This window comes from Hippocampus bargibanti, linkage group LG02 (assembly GCF_051943395.1).
Source record: "Hippocampus bargibanti isolate YZ-2025 linkage group LG02, ASM5194339v1, whole genome shotgun sequence".
Taxonomy (NCBI): Eukaryota; Metazoa; Chordata; class Actinopteri; order Syngnathiformes; family Syngnathidae; genus Hippocampus; species Hippocampus bargibanti.
In genome coordinates this window covers 25,869,980-25,895,774 of record NC_142735.1, presented here as the reverse complement: position 1 = coordinate 25,895,774, position 25,795 = coordinate 25,869,980, and the positions used below count along the sequence as shown (strand labels likewise).

The 25,795-nt window shown below is 46.9% G+C and overlaps 2 protein-coding genes across 4 annotated transcripts in view; one reads left to right on the top strand and one right to left on the bottom strand.

Annotated features, from left to right (window-relative positions):
- The window catches only part of pcxb (pyruvate carboxylase b), a 174,457-nt gene that overhangs the window by 40,798 nt on the left and 107,864 nt on the right, over positions 1 to 25,795 (bottom strand). The gene's annotated exons all lie outside the window — the stretch shown is intronic.
- On the top strand, positions 1,657 to 24,852 carry LOC148902184 (leucine-rich repeat and fibronectin type-III domain-containing protein 4). 3 transcript variants are annotated; one of them, XM_088990515.1, is made up of 7 exons: positions 1,657 to 1,732; positions 12,938 to 13,507; positions 13,586 to 13,748; positions 13,955 to 14,125; positions 14,709 to 14,870; positions 15,733 to 16,461; positions 21,166 to 24,851. In XM_088990515.1, the coding sequence occupies exons 2-7, from the start codon at positions 12,964 to 12,966 to the stop codon at positions 22,460 to 22,462; spliced, it is 3,066 nt and encodes a 1,021-aa protein (XP_088846641.1). In that variant the 5' UTR covers positions 1,657 to 1,732; positions 12,938 to 12,963; the 3' UTR covers positions 22,463 to 24,851. The 3 variants fall into 3 exon arrangements, with proteins under 3 accessions (XP_088846641.1, XP_088846643.1, XP_088846642.1); XM_088990517.1 differs by lacking the exon at positions 1,657 to 1,732 and adding an exon at positions 4,341 to 5,072 and having other exon boundaries at positions 21,166 to 24,852; XM_088990516.1 differs by lacking the exon at positions 1,657 to 1,732 and adding an exon at positions 11,066 to 11,200 and having other exon boundaries at positions 21,166 to 24,852.

Sequence of the window (25,795 nt, the reverse complement as noted above, 5' to 3'; positions counted from 1 at the left end):
TTCACTACCTGTACTCTGGGATTAGCGCGACTTAAATTCCAATCAGCCCCACAGCCCGAGCAAAGAGCGACAGAGGCGGCAGACAGAGCGCCGCAGCTGTCCAGGACGAGCCAGCCGGGGGGTTGGGCGCTGGGTGAGAGAGAGACTGACGGCCGAGAAGAGGAGAGAGACAAAAAGGGAGCAGAAGCAGAGGAGTGAGAGTGAGAGAGAGCCATGAGTGTTGGTCCGCCGTCGAGTTGAGCGAGTCGCCAAGATGGAGATGTGACGCCTTCGCTTGGTCGCAGGTGCGATGGTTGGGAAAGCAAGGTTAGTAATTCCGTCGGGGGTGATGGGGATGAGGGTGAGAGTCGTCGGGGGATGAGAGGCTTGGTGCACGAAAATGGCAGAGACTGGATGAAGGGAAATCAAAATAGCTCTATTGTGTTCTCCAAGTGGCAAATAAATAAATTGGTGGGTAGAAGAGGGGTGGGGGAGGGGGGCATAGGGGGTTTCATGAAATCCGCACGTTCTATGCAGGGTGAAGACGCCGCATATGGAATGCGGGATGCAAAGTGTGAGCTTGACTTGAGCCACAAAGGCGGAGGGGAGTGAATTGTGCGACTTGAACACAAAAACTATCAAGAAATCGACTTCTTGGAGCTGTCAAAGATGATTGACAGACCAGAGTCCACCAGGCGGACTTTAGAACTGTCTGTCTGACATTCACAGCGCCGATCAATAGGCCGGTTGTTTCATTAGCCCGCCCGCCTGCCCGTCCGTGTGTGTGAGTCTGTGTGCATGAGTCTGTGTGCGTGTGTATGAATGTGCGACTTTGTGCGCACATTGTGCCCTGTTTCGACCTGCAGACACCAGGGCAACCTGCAGAGAGACGTTAAGGGGGTCCCAGGACTATTGATCGCCTCTTGACAGATAGGTACTGGAGACGGGTTGCAAAGAAGTGAGGGGGAATTTGACGGAGCAGATGACAGACGGGAGGGGTGGCGTGGGGGGGGGGGGGGGGGGGGGCGTAGGTGCCACAACAACAGAATCACCTTCTTACTCCTCTTCCCCTCGTAGGTTATCACGCCCTCTCGCCAAGGTCAAAGAGTCGCCGGACGACAAATGAGGTGGGAGGGGTGGAGGGGGGACAGATATTGATGATCCAAGTGGAGCACCCGGACATAAGCGGCGTGAGAAGACGATGAATAAATAAAGCGTTCGGCATGCGTGAGGATGCGCATGCCCATAAGAGAGAAACCCGTCGCTGCCGTGCGGATGCCAACGTGGGCCCATGTGAAGCCTTTAAGAAATAGACATTCAATTCCGCCTCAAGGAAGTCGTATCAAAATGGCCTTGAAGAGGATTTAAAGCCAAAGTGGATTCTTGGATTCCCTCCTCCGATCCCAATTTCTTCAAAGTGAGGCCTTCATTGCGGAATAACGGGCCCTGGATCGGGAGAATCATTCGGAATTTTCCAGCTTCTCTCTCAACGCCGTTGACGCTTTAAAAGGATATTGTGGACATTTTGCAAACCCGATTGGCTTTTCGCATATCTTTTTGATGCCGGCGGTGAGGAAGGGACCAGGACGGGTTGCAACTTAAATCTTATTCAAACTCCAGCCCCCCCCCCCTTGAGGCACAAAAGCACCTGGGGGAAGAACATATACACACGCAACGACAGCCATGCGCCGACACAACAACAACGCGGCCAACATGTGGAGCTGATTCTAGTTGTGAAGCACAGACAGAAAAGGTAAGACCTTTTTATGCACACACACACACACACACACACACACACACACACACACACACACACACACACACACACACACACACACACACACACACACACACACACACACACACACACACACACACACACACACACACACACACACACACACACACACACACACACACACACACACACACACACACACACACACACACATACAACTTTCCTCCCCACTTCTATCTCACGTGATGATTTGGATTCGCTGGCTGACAGCCAATCGGAGTGAGCCATTGTCAGCGACAGATGACACGCAGCATTTTGGATACTACGATTGATGATGAAACTTAAAAAGCACAAAAGGACAAAAATCCTTCAATTATTCTTCAGAATTTGAAATATTGCTTTTTTTAGACTGGGATTTGCTCCGGCTTGCTTTATGAATGGCTTTATTTTTGTGACTATGTGGCTGTTCGGTATGGTGTGAGAGTAATGAAATTTATGGCTGAAACAGTGGTCTTTTCTAAAGTTAGTTTCAATCTACCGATCAAATCAATTGACAATTAAAAGGTCACTCCAAATCTAGAAATGAGGGCGGTGCAATGGATGACTAAGCACGTCAACCTCACAGTATAGAGGTTCGGCATTTGATTCTGGGTACTCGCCTTCCTGTGTGGAGTTTGCATGTTCTTCCCATGCGTAACTGGGTTTTCTCCTGGTACTCCTCATTCCTCCCACATTACAAAAAGCATGCATGGCCAGCTGATTGAACACTACAAATTGTGCCTAGGAGTGAGTGTAACAATGGATTGTTGTTGGACGCTGTGGGCCTACGATTGGGTGCCTAATGGTTCAGGGTGGCCCCCACAGAGTCCCTGAAGATATGTCAGATAGGCTGCGATTGTGAAGCTAAATGGCTCGGATTATGGAAGGATGGTTGGAACTATAAATGATGGCAGTGTCAGGGGATCTAAGCATTGCATCCTTGTGACTCAATATCGCCCCCTGGTGGCCTAACCTAGGGGGCGAAGTGTTGCACGCACACACACACACACACACACACACACACACACACACACACACACACACACACACACACACACACACACACACACACAATACAACATATATTGGTTCAGTAAAGGTGAATCAATGAACGCACTTGAGCCCCCCGTGGTGAATAATCAAGTAGGGAAGGAATTCTACACATTGTCTCCAAAGCACACACAAACACACGCTGGTACACACTGAGGTGGTCCTATAAATAATAAACAGATGCGTCTTGGTCACAACATGAGATGGAAATGTCAGTGCGGCTTATGTGCGGGTTATTTTTAGCTTTTCCTTTCCATTTTCATCTACTAACACCTTTAATTGGGGGTTTTCATGCTTTACTCCCATGAGAACTTTCTTCACCCACCGCGTGCAAGCATGCAAGCGTGGAAACGCGTATGTGTGTTTGAGCCAGATTCTGTATCACTTGCTCACAAGCCTCAATGTAATCTCGCATGGCGTGTCGTTTGGGTGTCGCTATGCCGGGATTTGGGGCTCCGGGCGGCAACCTCTGGGAGATTTTACATAAGCGTACACGCACATGCATACGCGCACGCTTGCACTTATTTGGCCCGCTGACACAGGAAACCGACTGAGTGGATGTATGGGAGGATAAGAGGGCCGCGAGACTCGCCGAGAGAGAGAGAGAGAGAGAGAGAGAGAGAGAGAGAGAGAGAGAGAGAGAGAGAGAGAGAACCAAAGATAAAGCCAGGAGAGGAGCTAATGCAGAGAGAATGAAAAGGGAGAAGAGGTTGGCGCAACATGATGAGGATGAAGAGGTCAGAGAAAAATGTGATGAGGGATTCATTGATGGGAGTGTAATAACCGTGATTCATTTGTAGACATTTTTGAGGAGTGACAGTCCCGAGAGATGAATGGGGTGAGCGAGCAAAGACATGAAAAACGTCTGTCATCTACTTGAGCTCCTGAAATATTTTTTGTCTATACAGTAAAGTCTCGTTATATCGATATTCAAGGGAGTCCAAAAAAATATCGATATAACCGGGACTATCGATATAGCCGACCCTGTTTGCATGTAATTTTCTCCGTGCGTGCATAGAAATAGTATCGATATAACCGGGACTATCGATATATCCGATATCGATATAACGAGACTTTACTGTATATATATATATATATATATATATATATATATATATATATATATATGTGTGTGTGTGTGGGTGTGTATTTTAGCATGTTAGCCGTCCATGTTAAGCGCTTTGTGACAGCTTGTTGTTGAAGCGCTACATAAATCAATATGTACTGTATTGTATTGTATATAATACAATATACATGTATATTATCAATGCAGCCCAAGTGCCTCCCAAATAAAATTTAAAACAAATAAATAAAATAGCATTTGTAAAAAGGCCTGAATCCGTTTACTATCACAATAAATGGAGATGACAAGAAAAACATTCACTCAGTCATATTCTTTATCATCTGCAATGAACGTTGAATATTAGCGCCGCACTGATGAGACTAGAGGAGCTGAGTCATTTCAATAAAAAGCATGGCTGTTTGTTATTGTAGCCGCATTGGAAATAGCAGCACAAAGGCCAAGTGAAGATATGTTTTGGTTGCCTTGTTCTTTGAGTCAGGTATGTACCTATAAAATACCGCAAACAGTATTCCGGGTGTAGGAGGCAGCTATTTATGAAGGCGGACCGTTGTGTGCTGAATTCAATTGTTGGCCTTGGCTGAGCTGTATGCTCGACTCGACCTAATTGCTGTGCCAGATATGTTGCAGTCTCTTTACAACTTGTAAGGAAAAAAATATATAACATGTAGCGCCTTCGCGTGAATGCATAGCAAGCGCTAATTGGCTTTAGCATTCCCAGCGGTGATCCATTTAGGGTGAGCATCATATGGCCGGAGCGGTGGAAGCCTTTGTCATACCTTCAGTTATCTCGTCACTGTTTGACGAAGGCGTCTGTCATTCCGAGACGCCAGCAGATGGGGACGCTTGCCGTCAAAATGAGCAGAGTGGATGGAAGGAGGAGAGAGCATGCGGGTGTCGGAATGGCCGCCGAGGCATGTGAATGGAAGATTGATTCGGAGCAGGGAAGGCGGGGGCTATCGGCTGGCTGCTTTCTTCAAAAAGCGAAAGCAGAGCTAAGTGAACACTGGTTTGTTTTACTGTGGCGAGGTTGAGAGGATGAGTAATTAAAATGTTAACAGTCTGTTTGGGCACAACGGGTGCCTGATGAGCGGGAAACCACGGCAACGGTGGGCGACAGACGGAGAGATGCGTTGGGAGAGAGCGATGAAAGAAAGCGGGCAACGGCGAGGCTTGAGGGGGAAGGTAGGCAGTGAGTGACATGGGTGCAATGTCGGCATTTGAGGAACTCAACTATTGTGCCATTATACGGCTGAATAACTACGTATTAGAACCTTAAAAAAATAAAGGATGGAATAAAACAAAAACGACAAACCCTAAAGCACAAACTAACAACATAACATTGAGTATGTATTGTCTCTGGATCGTTGGTGTTCAATGCGTTACGGCACCTGCAAAATAGACGCTACCTGGAATTAGCATCTAGCTAAGAAACTAAAATCTGGTTGCTTTACCCGAACGTAGATGCTATTTAGCTTTAGTATTAAGATAAGAAACTAATACCCGGTCACTTTACCCTAACATAAATCCTATTTATCTTTAGGATGAAGCTAAGAAACTACAATCTGTTTGCTCTACCCCAAAATGGATGTGATTTATCATTAGCATTAAATTAAGAAATTAAAACGTGGTTGCTTTACTCTAACATATGTACGATTTAGCATCGTATTATATATAGTATATAGTATTAAGCTCGGAAACGGAAGTATTTTTGCTTTATTGCAACCTAGATGTTATTTAGCATTAATATTAAGCTAAGGAACTAAAACCTGGTTGCTTTACCTTAACGTAGATGCTATTTAACATTAGCATTATGCTAACAAGGTGAAATCTGGTTACCGCAAAATCGATGTTATTTAGCATTAGGATTAAGATAAGAAACTAAAATCCTGTTGCTTTACACTAACGTAGATGCTATTTAGCATTAGCATTAAGCTAAGAAAATAAAATCTGGTTCCTTTAACCTAACATAGATGCTATTTAGATTTTGGTTTAAGCTAAGAAACTAAAGTCCGCTTGCTTTATTCCACAGGTGTCAAAGTCAAGGCCCGCGGGCCAAATCCGGCCCGTCACATAATTTTTTTCGGCCCGCGAAAGCAAATCAAACTTGTTAAATTCCATGATGATTGCTAAAATCTGAGCCAAAATTTAATATTTTTGGATGTCAACCACAATAAAAGTCATTATTCTTAACTTCAGATTTGAAAATGAGTTATTCATTAATTTGCTGTGTACTCTATATGTAATATTTGAAGGGATTTAAACATTCTAATGGGTTCCCCAAATTCATAACGGCCCTCGAGAGGAAACCATAACTACAATGTGGCCCGCGGCAAAAAATGACTTTGACACCCCTGCTTTATTCCAATGTAGATGCTATTTAGCGTAGCATTAAGCCAAGAAACTATCTGGTTGCTTCACTGCAGCATAAATGCCATTTAACATAAGCATTAAGCTAAAAAACTAGATGATTTTTAGCTCTACCATTAAGATAGGAATACAAAATCCTATCTTGAAATCCTTTTTTTTAATAATAATACCACGGAGTGCCGCTTCATGATCAGTGAGTCAAGTTAAACTATCGTGTAATCTTCCCCATGGGAACAATATAGAAGAAGGGTTCACTCAGCCATTTGTGTGTGTCGCATGTGTCAATACGACAGTCACCGCAATCAATGGGTCTGGTTGACATGTCATCGACCGATCACGGTGGGAGCTGAGCCCTTGCAAGCCAACCCACCTCTAAAGAAAGCCCAGAAGCCAACAGAATTACACGGCCACGCACAAACACGCTCAAATTTACTTTTGTTGAGCTGTAAGCAAATCAAGGTGCGAATGTGAGTGAGCGTCTCACCAACTCAGCTTTGGCGTAGCTTCATTTCTGGCTCCTGGCAAAATGGCCTCGACATGTGAAAAAAACTGACAGACAATGCGGCCCTTGTGCCAAAACGGGGTTGCATCAGAGTAGGAAAATCTAGAAGGGTAAAAAAACATTAACAAGGAAAGGGGTCGTGAAAGCACCTCAGGTGCATCCACAGGGGGCAGGTCCATTTTTTTTCCACATCGTGTCACGCATATGCAAATTTATGAGCGTGGACTCAAATGCGTTCTCGTTGTGGTGTGTCTGCAACTTTGGAGGTGGGCATGTGGGCGGAGGACTCCCGTGGATTGGAGTAATTATTTTCCCCAACATTGGAGTCCACGGTGTGGAAAAAAATTAATGAAGGGCAGTTGGGTTGTCGTTCATTTCAGGAAGGGAAAGTCTTTCATGTGTACGCTTGCTGAAAGCCCACACTGATCCCAAGTATCCTTATGTGGTATTCACACGAATCCCCCCCTCAACATCTCTTAATTACAATTTAACCGAAAACTATGCAAGTGTGCAATCCAATCCCACTCGCTTTTGCAATCGGACCACCTGGAATAAAAGCGAAACAATATCGAGTCCGCTCTGTAGCACCACCAATGGGGGGAAAAAATATTGACATGCTAGTAGTCAGTCAATGACAGTGATGCATTGCAAAAAGATGGAGGGAGGAGGGCGGATGGGCGGTGGGGTAAGCGCAAGTGAGGCTCATACTCATCGAGACTACGTTGAGGGCATATGCGAAATGGGAGCTTTTCATTCCGGATCATGTTCAACTTCTGTGTGAGCCAACACGAGTGCCAAAGAAAATCACTGCCACCTCTGTTCTTTGCCACTTCGGTTTATCGTCAGCGTACAAAAGTGGAATCCCCCGCGAGCTTCCGCGCACTTTCCAAGAGGAAAGAACCGGCGGCAAAGACGACGGACGGGGAGAAGCAAACATTTTACAATCCCAGAAACATTTTTAGTCGGTTGACAATATTCCCTCTAATTTTTCATGTGTCTGAGCAGACACACAAGCTCCTTGAGCACACTGAGGACCACTGTGAGCAACATCAGACATGTACTAGTAATGTGTCATTCGCGAACGAGCCGGTTCTTAGAGCCGGATCTCTGAAGTGAAGGAAGAGAGCCGGTTCCGAACAAGGAGGCAGAAATGGGATCCAACTTTTTTTTGTCCTCTATTCCCTTCCCAGTCTTCGGTTAAAGCCGCACGTGATTGGTCGATATCCATGGTAGAGGAGGGAGGGGAGAAGTACAGACACACGCAGCAGTGAGGAGGAGGGGGAGGGGGGTTAGGGTAGACAGGTGGACAAAATTATCACATTATGTTGTTATTATTATTATTCAAATATATTTTTTCCAAGTTGGTATGATAGCTTTGTTGATATAAGAAGCAAATTAGTGACAGCTGATCATCAGACCAGAGTAACCACAGCGAAAGTGAAAGTTTGTGGATGCTCTCTGTGCACATATAAATAAAAATATTTGATAGAGTGTATTTTTTACATGCGTAATTTGTTTTTCACATAATTTTACATGATTTTTGGTAGTTAATTTAAGCACAAAAAACTGAGGAGCCATTTGTGAGCTAAAAGTGCCGGATCTTTTTAGTGAGCCGAGCTAAAAGAACCGGCTCTCTGAAAAGAGCCGGAATTCCCATCACTAATGTGTAAGCTGTGGCCAAACACCAGTTTCACGCCAATATCACGGCGCGTATGGGCAGGGCACATTCGCGCCGTCCTGCTCCGATTGGCTGAGTAGCGTACGTGAACTGTACGGCATTGAGTTACATTGCAAAATGTGCACTGCATAGATGTTCTTTTGCGCTGAGTAGCTTCGAGGGAACATTGTCGGTCGGGAAAGTGACGAGGGAGAGAAGGCACCGAGGTCACCTCCGGCGTCTGATTGAAAACAAAATCTTGAGCAATGGAGGCAAAGCAACACTTCCTGTGAGGGGGTCCCACCGATTTAGGGTGAGAAACTGCTTCTCTCCGTGCGAGGTGAACATGCAACCTATTCAAAGTCCCTGTCAGGTGGATTTGTGTGATTTGTTTGGAAATACATCACACTTGTTTGAGGTCGAGTGCCTCATTGCATACCATGAGTGTTTGCGTATCATGGTGAAATCACAAGGGAAGTCAGCCAATAGCCAGCATGCAGTTGTGAACCCATTTTGGGCTGACGCGGCTGCTTCAGAGTGCCTCGTTGCACGCCATGAATGTGTGCATATCATGGTGAAATGGAAAATGCAAATCAGCCGACAGCCAGAATGCAGTTGTAAACCTGTTTCGGGCTGACGCGGCTGTTTTAGAGTGGCTTGTTGTGTGCCACGAGTGCTGAAGACACATTTCAGCTCATGATCTGCATGTCCAGAAGTTGACATTTGACAGTTCCACTGCACATTTGCAAATATCACCAGGCCTCACTTGGAGCCACATTTTCAGCCATCGTCCAGGGGAGATAGAACGCCGCGCCGTATTAGTTTCTGAACTTATCTCTGCCACTTCAAAGCAATTATATGAGAAGACACCAGACAACGGTGCCCTCGCTCCGGCATCGTCGAACAGCTAGACAGAAAGGAACAATTAAATGCTCTTTTATCCCACAAGGTGCCCCTTTTCTACCCGTGTGTGAGGAAATTAGCGATGACATGATCCAACCTTCATGGAATCAAATGGCGCTTAATTGCAAACAAACAAAGAAACACGGGCAGATGCAAAGATGAGGTCACTTTTCAATGTTGCGACAGCCTCTGGGGGCATGAGTCAGTAATTTGACGCACAAGTGGAGTCATTAACGCGGGGCCATGCAGCCAGGAGACAACAGCCACCGATACAAGTCGGGCGCAATCCGACTTTCACTCGCAGCAACGGCTGCTTGACTGCCCCTCGGGGCGCCTCCCACAAACTCATTTCAAGCCCCGCCATCCACCCCCACCCCTCATCAAACCGACTCGTCGCATCCTCCCGCCCTTGCGGCGAGTCATGATGGATGACAGCCTTCACCTGTTTACCGTCTTTACATATTTCACGCATACGTACTGACCTCTTTTTCTTTCTACCCGCCTCGCTGCTTCACCTGCGGTCGGCGACCCCCCCCCCACTTCCCTTTTTCCCACCGGGCTTCCTCTTCTCTGTGCTATCTATACATTGCGGCGGACCATCAAGAAGGCGTCTGAAATTTGACAGCAGGGGTGACAAAGATGCGAGAGTATCAAAAGGATGAGTGGGGCTTCCGTGCACACGACTGCCACAACAAGAGGCCTACGTGGGCGCTGTGTTAAAAAAAAGCCAAAGAGCGAGACAGAGAGAGGTGGGGGTGGGTAAAAGAGAGAGCGAGCAAGAGAGAATCTGTCGGCCTCACTATAATTACGACTGCGTGGGAGACTGTTGTGGTGCATGCAAACGCACAATTAATACTGGGGGCATTGTGTGATGGAAATCATTCTTCTCTTTGACTCCACTTTATCGCTGCCTTTTTTTTCTTTTGCGTGTTTGCGCACATGAGTCATCTGGCTTCTTGATCTGCCACCTTTTTATTGCCAATGGTCCCAGCAGATCGGAAGATTACGATAAGTGGCTTTGCGGGCCCCTTAATACAGCGCCTTATCAATAGCGCAGCGTCGGCCATTTGGAGTCCATTAGGGACCGGTGGCATTTCGGAAGGCCACGGTAGTTGCTCCAACGGATGTTCTCGATGAGAGAATACACATGCAAAATAGAGCCACACACACACACACACACACACACACACACACACACGCACAGACACACACACACACACACACACACACACACACACACACACACACACACACACACACACACACACACACACACACACACACCCCCCACACACCCACACGCACACACGCACACACACACACAAACACACACAATGTGTTTTAAGATTGTAAATTGTAGTTGGCATTTAATGAGGGCTTGACATTTATGGTCCTCAGTGGGGGATTACAGACTGAAGGCGAAAAGAAATGAAGTCCTAAAGTGCAATAGGTCTACTCTGTGAAAACAACAAGGCACTTTAGACTTTGAGCCCAAGTTCCTTTTAATTGCACGGGTCGGGTTCACGTTTTGCAGTGACAGAGCTTTCATGGGGGGAAGCTAATGACTCTACTGTCGCTCAATTTGACCTCTTAAGTTAACGGGGATGGAAAACGGAACTTCAGTCAGGGCAGGTAGAACGTCGCTGTTGTAGGGCATGCGCCAAACGTTGGGGTTCGGCGAACTCCTTTGTATTGTTGCAATTATTCCGGCGGTTCATTCGGGGTAGCGCCAAGCGAGGCATTGCCAAAAATAGATGGAACGCAGAATACCTGAAATACAATAGAACACCGTGAAGACTCGTGGCAATGAATATAGTGCACATACACATGGTACAATTTGTGTCCTTCCTTGAAGCAAGAAAATAAAATCTCACTACTGAGGTGAGTAGCTTCATTTTGATGTTCCAATTAAAAAAATGTGCTTTCAGTACCCTGGCAGATTTTTATTCATTATTTCGGTTGGAGATGAATGAAGTGTTACTCTTCAATACTTTTGGATGTCACAGGCAAAAGTTTAGTTTTTAAGACAGGCAAAATATCAATCATACCGAGAAAATAATCCCGCAGGCTTGTTAATTTGCATTTGGGCAATTTACTTGTCAGTTTCGAGTAATGTCTGTGTTAATTGTGGGCCAAATACGTTCTGGGGTCTCTTTGCTACTTCAGGCACAGTTTGCCCTGAACATGTCCAAAGTCCAATGAAATCTCAAGACTATCAAGGTAGCATATAAATATTGATTGGAAACTCTTTGAGATGATGTACATGGCTAAGTAGTTTGCGTTTTTGTCTCGTGTTGATCCATTCCGAGGACATGATTGTCACAATAGAGAGAAATGGATTACTTATGGCCCACGTACCAAATGCATGGCCCACAAATGGTCAATGCGCATTACAAGAAAATCAATGAGTGAAGTGAAGAATGTGGGTTGCTAGGAGGAGATAGAAGTGGAGGTGGCAAACAATGGCAGTGGGAAGAGGAGCCGAGCGTTTCTCATAAACCTCCATCGATCATTCCTTTCAAAGGCAGCTTCCAAAACAGAGAGTCCGCACAGTGATGATGGCCAAGAAGGGTTGGAATATTGTAGGCGCAAAGGGTGAGCCCGGCTCGAAGCATGAAAGGAGGTAGCAAGCGCGGAGGTTATGGCGTACCAAAGATTGCCGAGAGATGGAAACATGCGGAGAGGAAGCGCTGTGACTGATAATGCCGCCATCCTTGGGTTGCCTCAAGGGCAGAGAAATTGTCGAAAGTTACAGCAGCGCGAGAGGCACGACGGGTTCGAGACAGAGCCAAGTGAGTAAGACGGAAAAAAATGAGGAGCAGCATTTTGCGGGAGTCAATAGATGACAAAGAGTGATGGGACGCTGCAAGACAGAGGGAGTGCATTTCACTGCCCAAAGGTGTGATCAAATCATCAGGAGTACAATTCAGTTCCCAAGTTGAAAGCGGAACAGCAATTTGATCTGAGGTAAACTTGAAACTGTCATCCTCGGTCATTCAGTCAAATCAAACATGACAACAGTTTTCCGGTTTCACGTACAGCGAGCAAACCTCACGGTGGTGGCAACGTTAAGTGCCAGAATATAAACACGGCATCATAGATGACCGTGGCGGCCGGAGTCGCAAGTTTGAAAAGTGTCATCAAGTGACTTCTGAATACGACGCTTCTGCCTGTGATCAACGCTCGCTGTCCCCCTTTTCGGGATCAATGTTGCCAGGAAACCCGTATGCATGACAATCAGCTTCAATGACTCATCTCTACACCTTGCCACACCATAAGTGTGATATCGAGTGTAATCAGTACCAACTGAAGATGCCGTTGCTATTTTGGCAGTACAATTAAGGCATGTAACCCATTTCAATTCCCTGACCCTCGTCCTTAAGAAACTGTCCCGTGATAAAACACAGGCTGAATTCTCTCTTACGGGTTTCTAGGTAACTGTTACCATGGGGACAGGCTGTGTTCGGCCTTGTGGGGTTGTTTAGCAAGGTAGCGGCTATTGAAAAGTATCAAAGTTTGCTTTGATGTGGATGCATGTGGACATGGTTGGGATGTGGCTGACTTTGAATGTTAAAGGGCTCAGCTGGACAACAACTGTCTTTTTCTCATTCCCTTTAGGTCTGTGGATAGCCTGGCTTTCTACCATGCCTGCCCCCCCAACCCTAAATCCCAGCAGACAGAAGCAACCACCTCACACACAGCGACAGTCACAGGAGTCCACCTTCCCTCTGTCGACAATCTCGATTTCGGTCTCGTCTCTGCCCTCCTCATGCAAAGTTATTCCTTGCGCCTGCTTGGAAGCCTCAAAAAGATTACCTCCGAGCAGTACCCAGTTCCCGGCTTTTCACTGGTTGACCCTGATCACGTGCTGCCTGCTGCCCTCCATGATCGGAGCGGGTGAGACGTGGGGCGTCGTCTCGGCCTGCCCTTTCCACTGTGTGTGTCGGAATCTTTCCGAATCGCTCAGCACACTGTGCGCCGACAAGGGTCTCCTCTTCGTGCCTCCGCACGTTGACCGTCGTACCGTCGAGCTGCGGCTGGCTGACAATTTCATCACTGAGGTCAGGGGCAACGACTTTGTCAACATGACCGGACTGGTTGATTTGACTTTGTCCAGAAATACCATCCACCTGATTCGACCAATGGCATTTGGTGATCTGGAGAGTCTCCGTTCTTTGCATCTTGACGGTAAATAGCCTAAGAACCGTTAATCGACAGTAACCACCGACCGTCAGGGTCACTTCCTAATACTCTTGGATTTTCCAGGTAATCGTTTAACAATCGTGGGCCCAAGGGACCTGGCAGGATTGGTGAATCTCCAACATTTGATTGTCAACAACAATCAGCTGGTCAAGGTGTCAGTGCAGGCGTTTGACGACTTCTTACTCACGCTAGAGGATCTCGACATGTCCTATAACAACCTTCGAAAGTAAGTTCTTAAAGTCCAGCGGGACTTACAATCGGCACACTTACCCCACCTATCCTGGAAACCCAAATTAAGAGTGACAGATCAGGTTTGGATATTTGGCGGAACTAACCAGAAATCATTGAAAATTAGCAAATTTGTTGCCCCTGGTTGTGAAGACGATGACAGCTGCTTTTGGCGCTTAACAATCTTCTGTTTGACTTCAACAGAGTACCGTGGGAGTCCATCCAAAACATGGCTAGTCTGCACACATTGAATCTGGATCACAACCTCATAGACCACATCGCAGAGGGAGTCTTTGGAGAATTGTACAAGCTTGCTAGGCTAGATATGACATCCAACCGGCTCAGAACCTTGCCACCGGACCCCCTCTTTGCAAGGTAGATCCATTATTCATTCATTGTGTCCCCCTACTACTCTCATCCTGCCCAAAATGGGAATTTAGTCAAAATAATGCCCTTCCAAACTATTAATTGTCAGATTATTCACAATTGTTGCACCACAGAGCAACACAGACAAGACATGTGGGGCCAGATGTTCAAGTGAGGGATTAGGCAAAATCTGCTGTCCTCATTCCATTTCGCATACATGACCGCGGCGGCATCAGACGCATCCAGATTATATGTTGCAGAGGCATAAGTGGCTTCGAAATGACAAAGAGAGGTTCTTGCAAGTTGAGGCGATGACATTCATAGACAGGCGACTTTACCATTTGGGGAATATCGACAGCGACTAAAATAATTACTGGGCTCCACTTGTCAAGCAGGCTGAGACAGACTCAATGAACTCGGCGCGACTGAGATTTTTGACTGAGATTTTTTAAAGCAATTTGCAATATTTCTGGCACGCAAGTTGGTGATGAGTCAGGGCAAAGCAAGGACTGATTAAAAAAAAACTAACACATGAACATGATCATATATTTTTTACTTCCTGTAAAACAGTTTGTTTCTTTCCCCCCACCAGATCCCAGACAGGTGCAATAAGCCCCACCCCTTACAATGCCGTCATCAGTCTGAATTTCGGGGGAAACCCGCTGCACTGCAACTGTGAACTGCTTTGGCTCCGACGGCTTGTTCGCAGTGATGACATGGAGACTTGCGCCACGCCCATCCACCTTGCTGGAAGGTATTTGGCTTTCACCTGACTTTTATATTCCCATACGTCGGAGGTGTCAAACTCATTTTTTGCCGCGGGCCACATTGTAGTTACGGTTTCCTCTCGAAGGCCGTTATGAATTTGGGGAAGTCATTAGAATGTTTAATCCCCTCCACATATTACATACAGAACGCACAACAAATGAATAAATAACTAGTTTTCAGATCTGAAGTCAAGAATAATTACTGTGATTGTGGTCATCCGTATTTGAATCTTTGGTTAAGCATAATGGCAATTGACATGCTTGATTTGCTTTCGCAGGCTGAATAAAATGATGTGACGGGCCAGATTTGGCACCCAGGCCTTGAGTTTGACACCTGACTTTGACACATTCATTTAGTCGTCGGCTAGGAATGAACATCTTCACCCAAAACACGTGCAAGCAAACAGGTTATTTTAGTCTGGAGTTTAGCCTCGTGTTTGAGTATTTCCGCCACAACTCTTACGGTTCCTTAATTGGACAATTAGAAGCGAAGCTCAAACTTGTAGGTCTTGAAAACCGAACACAATCGAGTGATAATGCACCACTAATGGTTGATACAGTGGCTGTGCCATAATTCATGGAAATGTAACACCGTAAAAGTCATTACGCCGCCACTTGGCATCGTCTCCGCATTTATCTTCCGTCGCTTTCCAGACTGAGCGTGTCATTAAAATGACGCCGTGCCAGCAATGTATTGAGGAGGAAAGCATCTGCTGGCATTATCTTTTAGAGTATCGTAGTAAGCGATAACCACTCTTAAAATTACAGGTCAGACAAAAATGTGAAGCACAATGATTGGTAACTCTCAGGCTCACTATTTTCGTGTCGGCTTTTCCACTCTTGTCTCAGGTACTTCTGGTCCATTCCTGAGGAGGAGTTTACATGCGAGCCCCCCCTCATCACCCGTCACACGCACAAGCTGTGGGTTCTGGAAGGCCAGAGGGCCACCCTCAAGTGCCGCACCATCGGAGACCCTGAGCCCGTGGTGCACTGGGTATCACCAGACGATCGCATCATCGCAAACTCGTCGCGGACCAGCTCCTTTAACAACGGTACCTTGGATATCTTGGTGACGGTGGCCCGGGACGACGGGCCGTACACATGCATCGCGATAAACGCAGCTGGCGAAGCAACCGCCTCCGTGGACCTGAAAATTATCCCCCTCCCTCATCGGGGCGGAGCGAGTGGCAACACGGGGAATAACAATGTGAATAATAAGGCCAACCGGAATGTAACCAATGGGATTTTACGAACCGATCCGGGATCCTCGGATATCAGTACGGGGAAAAACGGCGGGATGAACAACGGCTTGGGGCGCACCGCCGAACTGGAGGACGAGAAACAAATTACCGGCGAAGATGAAGACAGCAACGGGGGTGGGGCGTCCGAAGGAGAGTGGGGTGACGATGGCACCATGGAGGATGACGACCAAGAAGACCGACGGACGGTTGGAGTGCAAGGAATAACGTCCACCTCCGCTCAAGTTCGCTGGGATTTGGGACTTTTGCCCGGAGCGTACGTTGTGTGGATGTACCAGATACAATACAACTGCACAGCCGACGAAACTCTCATCTACAGGTCAGTTTGACTTTTTCCCATTCGATCACAGTGCCACGTATTGGTTCGCCGCTTGCTGTTACTTTCAAGGGGAAGCGTATGGCCACGTTGTGAGGGCTACTCAAGCGTGGGCTTAATGAGGCATCCCTCGGGATATTAAGAAGATAATCAGAGGCATATAGAGGGTGCGGATAGCAATATAGCTTCCAAGAGCTTGTTTCTGGTCATTCTTTGAATACATTGCTTGGACAGACGCCGATTTTCAGCTTTGGAGGACAGAGCGGAGGTTTTTAGAAACACGAGGAAGATCTAAGATTGACTCTGACCAAATCCCCCACACGAGAAAGATTAGAGTGATAGGGAGGACCGTAAAAAGGGAATAATGCGGGTGAGGCTGAGGCGAAGAGAGACGGCCAGGCCGACTGGTCCTTTAGGAAAATGCGGCAGGGGGGAAATAAATCCATCAGTGAAATAGAGTTAGACGGAAAAACACATCTGGGATGAAAGCGAGGGGGCTCGGCGGAAGATGTAATGAAAGATTGAGAGGCAATGGGAGCTCGGCAAAAAAGTGGGGTGACAAAGCGGGTGAGAAGAGGGGACGCAAAAGGAAATCCAATCAAGTCAGCAAAAGAAAAAGAGAAATCGCACCTCAAAACAAACGCGCTGAGTTTTCTCTCAGCCCGGGGAGACTTTTTTTCCCGTCAGCGCAGGCGCAGCAATTAAGCAGGGAGAACTAATTAAGTAAATGATTGAACGGAATGAGATCTGAGCTCCCTTGCTGATCAGCTTTGCTAATTTCTCCATGGCAAATACTCAGAACAATAGAAGGAACTGGTGGCTAACGACATAAAAGGGCTCGCAGATCGGGCGACTTGAGAAAGGGACTCGAGCAGATGCTGGATGACATGAATTTTCTTCAATCCGAGTTGCGTTTCATTCGAAAAGGCAAAAGTTTGAGATGCCGACCAAGCCCCGTGAAACGTGAAGCGTCATTTGAGGTGTGCGGTTTTAAATCACAAAACACGCCGGGGAGAAATCCAAACAAACCGTTCTATAGCATCCTTACCAAAAGGTGAAACGGAGACAGTGGGTGCGGATGACTGATAAAGAAGATGAGACGTCAGAAGGACTTGAGAGCCAAAGCAGGCAAATTGAGTCCCCGGAGGAGCGATAAAGAAACAAATCAGGGAAGCGTATGAAAGACGGCAAACCACGATGGAGCCACGGATCTCCGCTATAGATTTCTATCATGCTATTAAGGTGCCTCTGCCGACCGCAATATCGCACCAGCGAGAGGGTGGAAAAGTCGAAAGAAGAGAGTGCCATTACTTTGCTTTTTCAGGCCACTCCAGCTTGGTTCTGTATTGTACACAACTTCAGGGTAGCAGAAACGAGAAATGAATTTGATGGCTTCACAATGCAGACTGAACCTGAATGAGGACTTGGTACGTCTGCCAGATTGAATCATTTCTTCAGAAGGTCGGTGGCACTGGTGACACGGCTTGTCTAATTTGGACGGCGTGGCATGACAGGACCAGGTGGGATGGCGAGCGCGTTTGGCATCTGTTTGGAGCTGCTCGAGCTGTCCGGGGGCCTGGCATGATAAGATGAGCCACTTTCCTCGAGTCACCGACATCGCGCCGGGTTCTTTTTAAGGTGCATCCCACCTGAAGGACGCACAACAGGGGAGACGGTGTCCCTCCATGTTAATGAGGCGCCACTTAACCTGAGCCGCATGGTACCATCTGGTACTTTGACCGAAGGTGTCTCATTTCTGGACTAAAAGTCGTTTCACCCAGCACTGTGCTTGTGGGACAGAAAAGGCTATTTCACTGACTGATTTATTTCCCCCCTGCCGCAGAAAAGGCTCAATCCCCTCTGAGCCTCCGCTAAATTCTCTGTACTTCTAATACCGTTTGACCTGCAGAACAGAGGCAGGTGTGTAGGAGCTCAGAGAGGTCCGGCCATTTTTAGATTTCAAAACAAATCATATCATTCAAAAATAAGTACTTTAAAATGCCTAAGGAGCCAGCGAAGGGATGCCAGAGGCGGGGAGGGGGGTATAAGCTCCCTTTTACGAGTACCAGTCAAAAGGCAAGCAACAGCATTGTGGACCAACTGGAGACGCTTCATGGCGGATTGGCTAACTCCAAAGGAAAAGTGCATTACGGTCAAAGAAAATAGAAGTTACCAAAACAGACCTAAATAAGCTGCATTTAACAATGGCATTTATTCTGCCAGTCGAGTTTAATACCCAAGTTTGAGATTGTTGACTTACAAATAAGATGCCAGCTGATCGAATTCTACTGGATGGGATGTACTAAAAGAGCAAGGAGCACTGTCGGGTCGAGAATGAAAGTGGATCACAGTTACAAAGAGGGTCCGACACACATTGGAAAGGAAAGGCATCGGAAATCATCAAAAAGCCAAGCGGGGGGAATATGCGTCAAAAACACGAATGACGCCCTCGCATGCGAGAACACAGTGTCAGGAAGCCTCAGACTGGGATAAAAGGAAAATGTGCAGGAAGAATAAAAAATGTCTTGGTTCGTCAATTCATTCAAAAATGAGCAGGTGCAAGAGTCTCGGAATGCAGTTAAACGGCAATTCTTTGTTTGATTAAAATCTGTACCGTCATGAAGAACACAAGACGATTAGAAAAGGAGGCTTTAAGAAAGGTATGAGGACGTTTGATTGTCGCCTGTTGGGCCGGCTGAGAGACAGATCAAGGAGAGCAGAAGTAGAGCTCACGCGCAATCGCGGCAGACAAGCTACCAAACGGGCAGAGCGAATCCAGAGCAAACACGGAAGAAAATGGTAAACAAACACGATCTGTAAAAAGGAAGAAATGAGGGCAGCCGGGACGACAGGCGCGAGAGGAGATAATCATTCTATTGCCCCCTCCGCCTCACCCATCTTGCTTGGCGGTGCAGAGGGAATCTAACCAGTAGTATGATGGAGAACAATATCACCACCCCCCTCAACCACTACCCCCACTATCACAGGCACTAATAATAACTTAATTCTATGCCACCAGTTCTGACACAACATCCCTCACCCATCCTAAGTTTCTTCCTGACAACTTTAATACACCCTCTTCCTCTCTCTCGCTCTCCCACCAGCATCTGTGTTTTGTGTGTGTCAGTCTGCCTCAGCGGGGGATTATCCGGAATTAGAGCAGTTGAGAAACCGCACACCTACCACGTGATGGGGTACCAAATGTACGCCCATTCACCTCATCGACACGCTTTGGGCCAGGTCCGACGTCTAATTTGTTGTCCCGCGAGCGAAAACTTTAAAACGCTCCGCGACGACATTTTGGTGAATGGTGTCTGTACATTGCAGGCAGAGGGAGATTCACAGCCTCGTAAAAACTGGTGGAAGATAAAATCAGTGGGAGGAAATATGAGACAAAGGCAAAGAGAGCAGCAACGGGATAACGAGCTAAAGACGGAAAGATCGCCGGGAGGGGAGAAACGAGAAGACGCGACCTTGGCTGTTAAATAATGGTACGCGTAGATATAGCTGCGCCTAATGGAGATGTAGCGCAATGTCTGGTGGAAAAAAAATAAAAGGCAGAGGGAGAAGGCGCGAGGTCAGGAAGCGTCCGGCGAGGAACGCCAAAAGGATTTGTGGCCCACTGTTGAAATAGCTCAGAGGGTGAGAGGAGAGGGGCAGTCAGACAAAGACAGAGGTCAGAACATTCAAAAGATCTGAAGAAGCAGAGGTGGAGCGCATTTCGAACGGGAAATGATTCCAATCCAAACGATGAGAGGGGGTGGCACATTGGCTAAGAAAACCACTGTAAGGCTTGACTCGAGGTGTTTGTGTGTTTTCACGCGGCCCATCTTTGCACAGAATATAAACCAAGCGGCACTCGGATCGACACTTCAGAGTCTTCGACATTTTAATTTTAGGGGTGGGGGGGCATTTGGGCTACAATTTACCCGCCTCTAGTACACTGTGCGGCAGCTTCATCACGACTGTGCCGTCGGATGGCGCACTGGCCAATTCTTTTCACTTCAAGTGCTGCACCATTGGCTCGAGTAACGAACCTTCGCCATGGCAACCCCCGCATGCCTCCGCTTGCTATGAGGAGTTCCTAAGTGGATTTGTGCCAGCATCAGATGTCAATCTATGGTGACTGAATGGCATCTGGTTATGAAAGCTGGCACAAGGGAACTGCTCAGATTTGACACAGAATTCGTTTAGGGCAGGTCTGTTCAAAGTCCGGCCCAGAGTCGAAATGCGGCCAGTGGGCAATTTTCATTCGGCCCGCAGCCTGTGTCATAAAATCAATATTTTATGTTATGTTTTATTATAGATGTTTTATTTAACTTTATGACCCTCTGGCCCGAATGTAGAATTGATACATTGGACTGTAGCGCTGTTACCTGAGTGTGATAAGTGCTGCCACCGAGAGGCTCAATCAGGAAAAGCACATTAGTATATGAGTCATTGACTGAATGAGCCCCCCAATTTTCTGAAATGGCGACAATCAACAAAAGGGGGGTAGTTGACTGCGAGACCTGACGTCAAAATTGGACGATTACTTCACAGAAAAATATGTAACAACTGTGTCTGTCTTGTCTGTAAGGAGACAAGAGCTGTTATTAAAGAGTACAATGTGAAGCGATTTATTGAAATTTATTGTTCATATATTTATAGACTTGAGAAATGTTCACGGTGCAAAAATGACCTTTCGTTTCCTTTCACCCTGGCCAGGATCCTTCCGTCCACCAGTGACCGCTTCTTGCTGAAGAACTTGGTCTCCGGAGTGGATTACAACTTGTGCGTGCTAGCTATTTACGACGACTCCATCGCAGCTCTGGCGGCGACCAAAGTGCTGGGTTGCACCACGTTTTCCACCAAAGACGTTTACCCGGCCTGTAGTTCTCTACAGGCTCACTTCCTGGGAGGAACGCTGACCATCTTAGTGGGTGGCGTGGTGGTGGTCACCCTCCTGGTGTTCACTGTGGCGTTGATGGTTCGCCACCGCGTGTGCGATCACTCTGACCACATGCTGTGTCACAACGGTGGTGCAGAGGTCGGAGGCGGGCTTTGCAGTCAGGGGGGCGGCGTGGCGGTGAGGGATAAAGGAGGAGATGGCGGTGGCTGCTACCAGTCCAACGGTTCCGGTGACATGATGATGGTGGTCCTCCCGAATGGTCTGCCTTCCAAGAGAACAGGGGAGGGCGAAAAGGACAAGGACCCTGCAGATTCCAGTTCTTCACCGCCCCCAAAACTGCCCCCGAAGCCGAGGTTCAAGCCAAGAGTCAACCTAGAGCAGTTTCTTTCGGCGGGGGGCGTGGTTTCCACCATGGCGGGTGCAGGAGGGGAGATGGCCTTGGTGGTACGGCAACGGAAGTCGGACAAAGCGCCACCATACACCGCGGAGAGCGACAGGACTCTGATTGAGTACTCCCCCTCGATTTCATCCACCCTGCCCCGCCAGTCGCGCTTCAGGGAAGGCTCTAAACCCCGTCTGGAACGAGAATTGACCAACCGCGCCGGTTTTTCCCTGGCAGCACCACTGAGAGACTCCGACATGCTGGCGTGGAGGATTACTTCCCCCGGCCGGGACAAATGGAACTCCTCTCAGGCTTATCAGAGCCCTGAGTCACCTCTCAACTCCGCCCGCAGGACAGTCACCAAACGGCGCCACTCGCTGGACATGGGTTCCTCCGTCGCCCTGGCGACCGATGCGGCGGCCTCCGTGGCCAAACGCTACGGCGCCATCAGTTACGCCAAACGACTGAGCGTGATATGGACCAGGCGCAGCCAGTCCCTCCACGGGATGCTGGTGCAGTGCGCCTCCACCGCCAGCACAGGTTCTTCCGGCACCAGTGACGAAGGTGAAAGCACCGGACCCTTTGGAGCACGATGCGAGTTTCAACGCGGGTACATCCACGCTTATAACACTACCAACTCCAACTCCAATACCGGGAGGGGGGGCATCGGACGGGAGAGAGCGAAGGAGGTAGGAAGGAGCAGCCAAGACCTGGAGGAAAGTGTTGTATAACATTCTGGGAGGAAGTCGAGACTACAAATGACAGAAAGAAGATTGTATCTGAAGATCAAGGAGGAAATTCATTTCAAGAAACTAAAAATCTAGGAAATAGCTTTGGGTAGGGTGGGGTGGGGGATTTATGGCATTGAAATCAACAGAGCCAGTCAGGGAGAAAAAACAATCTGAGAAGTGAGACGATAACAAAGACACCGGGAAGGTTTTAAGAGCTCAGCGGGGATCCAAGAAAAGCGTCAACGCTAATCGAACCCGCCACATCCCACACAACACTGCGAAAGGTTGCACTGGATCAGGCGCCATCACAGGACTGGATCAACACTGCAGGGGATGAATCGAGGGGGGGAGAAAAAAAATTATCTGGTTGGACTTTGTCAAATTGGTTTTCGGACTGGGCTCAACAAAAGATGTGACACCTGTACGTCCTCCGTGGCTGAACTTTAGCAGGCCATGCCTTTGGATTATAGGAGCATAAAGTAAATGCCGAGCTGCCTGCGCCTGTCATGATCGATCGATGGATGAGTGCCTGCGCCAACACGGTGGAGCACGGATGGACATAATTAAACAACGGTGGGCTTACCATGCATTCGATACGGATTTACAAAATGGCGGCGGTGTAGGATGGAACTTTTCACCGGCTCTGCTGCGCATGCGAAGGAAAGTCACGGACGGGATGTGTGTCACTGTGCCTGTGTGTGTTTATGTGCGCCTATGTGAGGACTTTTAGAGTCAAGCACTTCTGTTCTTGTTCCACGTGGGAATATCTATATATATTTATCTGTTTTGTTGTTTGTTGGTTATATTTTCGCAACACCCATTTGTCTGTGATTCACTGAATTCATCGTTATTTTCGCAGCCTGGACTAAGAGCGACCCTGTTCAAATGTGAGACAGATGATGTTTGGGTTATTTTTCTCCAACTAAACGGTGAATGTTTTTGGAGCAAAAGCATTGCAAGATTTAGAGCCGCAAACTCTCTCTCTCTCTCTCTCTCTCTCTCTCTCTCTCTCTCTCTCTCTCTCTCTCTCTCTCTCTCTCTCTCTCTCTCTCTCTCTCTCTCTCTCTCTGTCTCACACACACACACACAAACACACACAAACACACGCACACACTCACACACACATGAAATAATTGTATTTGTTGCAATATGCCTTTTTCTTTGGAAATTTCTGTGAATGATGTTTGGAAAAACAAAGAAAAAAAACTGAAAAAAAATCTGGTGAGAGGATCAAAGGGGCAAAATAGAAAAACACAAAGACAAATTCCTCTGGACAGAAAATATTGTCATGAATGATTCATTTTAAACATGACCACTGTTCCCTTGCTATTTTTTCATTTTGCCAAAGTCAATATTGTTCTCTGGACATGATATGAAATTAAAACATGTATGTATGGAACATTAAGTGCCTCAAGAAGACGTTTCGGGCAAACGACAGCGACTGGGTTGATAAGCCAAAGGTGTGTTTAGCATAGCTACCTTAAAAAGAAAACCGCCATCATGACTCAAGAATCCGTTTTTTTTATTTTTCCGCTCAAGGCAAAACCGCGGGCCCCCTCATTTGAATAATCCAAAACACCGAATAACGTAACCCCTCAAACATAAACAAGTGTTAATGGCGGGTGTCTGCCCCAAGCCTAAGGAACATTGGGAATTTGAATGTTCCATCATCGCAACAGCCCGATGTGTGGTGTGGTAGGCCAACCCCCACTTGGAATGAAAAAACGTGTCCTGCACGACCGGTCCTGAAGAGTGTAGAGCGGCATATTAATTGGATGTCCCGAATATATTCAAGTGAATGAAGCTACTTTCCCTTCTTGTCGTTGATCGGCGGAAAGGAAGGGTAAAAAAAGTATCGAGTAAAGATAGAAGGAAGGTGGCTAACGCGGGGAGGCGGCTAGCGTGCGGGAAAGCCGGCGATTGCATCTGTCGTGCGGTGAGTGGGGATGAGTGGAGGGCATCCGCAAGCAAGTTGTATTCGCCGTGTCGCTTCAAGGTGGTTTATTGCGATACCGTGCACTTAAATCGGAGAGCGTGAGGAAGTGGATGGGACGAAAGGAGAAAAACGGAGGAGAGATTAAACCTCGTAGGGTGCGGAAGTGATTGAGTAGCCTTTCCTTTGCCACCCTTTTCATGTCCGTAGGTTGTTTTGCTGTCATCTTACGTCGGATTCACATATGTCAGCAAGACAAGGAGAAACTATTTATCCTTCGTTGTGGGGACTTTAATGACCAGCTCATATGTTTTTTCTTAAGTCTGAAACGAAAGTGGACTTTCCTGAAAATCATCTGGAAAAAAAGTGTGTGTGTACACACACACACACCGACACACATACGCACACGCAGACACACAAACACACACACACACACACACACACACACACACACATCGACATACACCAACACACACACACATGTCAAGGTCAAGGTGGGCACTCTGAAAACCGGACCTTGTCAAACGGGGATCAACTTCACCTTCCCATCATACGAGTAAACTTCAACACTAGAATCAAAATTTGTCAATTTAAAAAAATCTCTACATCTGCCCCAATGATGTATTATTAAAACTAAAATTGGGGTTTCCTCAGTAATTTTTATATGAGACTAAAAATTTATTAATTTGATCAATTAATTACAGACCCAATTAATTTCATTTTCATCACATTTCTTTTGATTGCCTGAGAGCACTGACATCACCCAATGACAGCATGATATCCCATGGTTACCAGCCATTGGGTTTGGCTGTGCATCTTGTCGCCCCCGCCCAGCACCCTCCTGTGTTATATATATATATATATATATATATATATCAGTGACGTGCAGTCAGGGGAGGCAGGTAAGGCTGTGCCTCACCTGTCATCATGGAAAGATCAAATGACAAAATAAATTAAACAGTTACATTTATTTAGTGATTTGTACTTTAACTTTTTTTCCATTTAACTTCACCATTTTTGGATTTTTTTTGAAAAATCCTGAATTTTCACATTTATTGTTCAAATACTAAGTGGAGACGAGCGGTCGGCTGTGCCTCACCATGGATTGCGCAATCACTACACTAACTGTGCTGGCTTGCTCTGCAGTGAGACCGCATTGCTGTCACTCTGCATATCGCTATTAAAGTGTTCAAAAGCTTTTAGTATATGAACTAAATTTCTACAGTTTAGCTGGTGTATATAATGTACAGTCACTGTACATTATAAACACTGTACTACAGTGTTTATTTTATTTTTATCAAAACTGTGTGCATCGGCGAGGCACACAGTTCTCCTGCCTCATGACAGGGGGCGCTGGTGATGAGATTCTTCTTGTGACTCCTCGGCTGCAGAATAGTAGC

Coding starts and splice junctions, on each gene's coding strand:
- LOC148902184 (XM_088990517.1), top strand. CDS start 12,964: ATGCCTGCCCCCCCAACCCTAAATCCCAGCAGACAGAAGCAACCACCT. Junction 14,871..15,732: donor CCCATCCACCTTGCTGGAAG/GTATTTGGCTTT, acceptor CTCTTGTCTCAG/GTACTTCTGGTCCATTCCTG. Junction 16,462..21,165: donor GACGAAACTCTCATCTACAG/GTCAGTTTGACT, acceptor CACCCTGGCCAG/GATCCTTCCGTCCACCAGTG.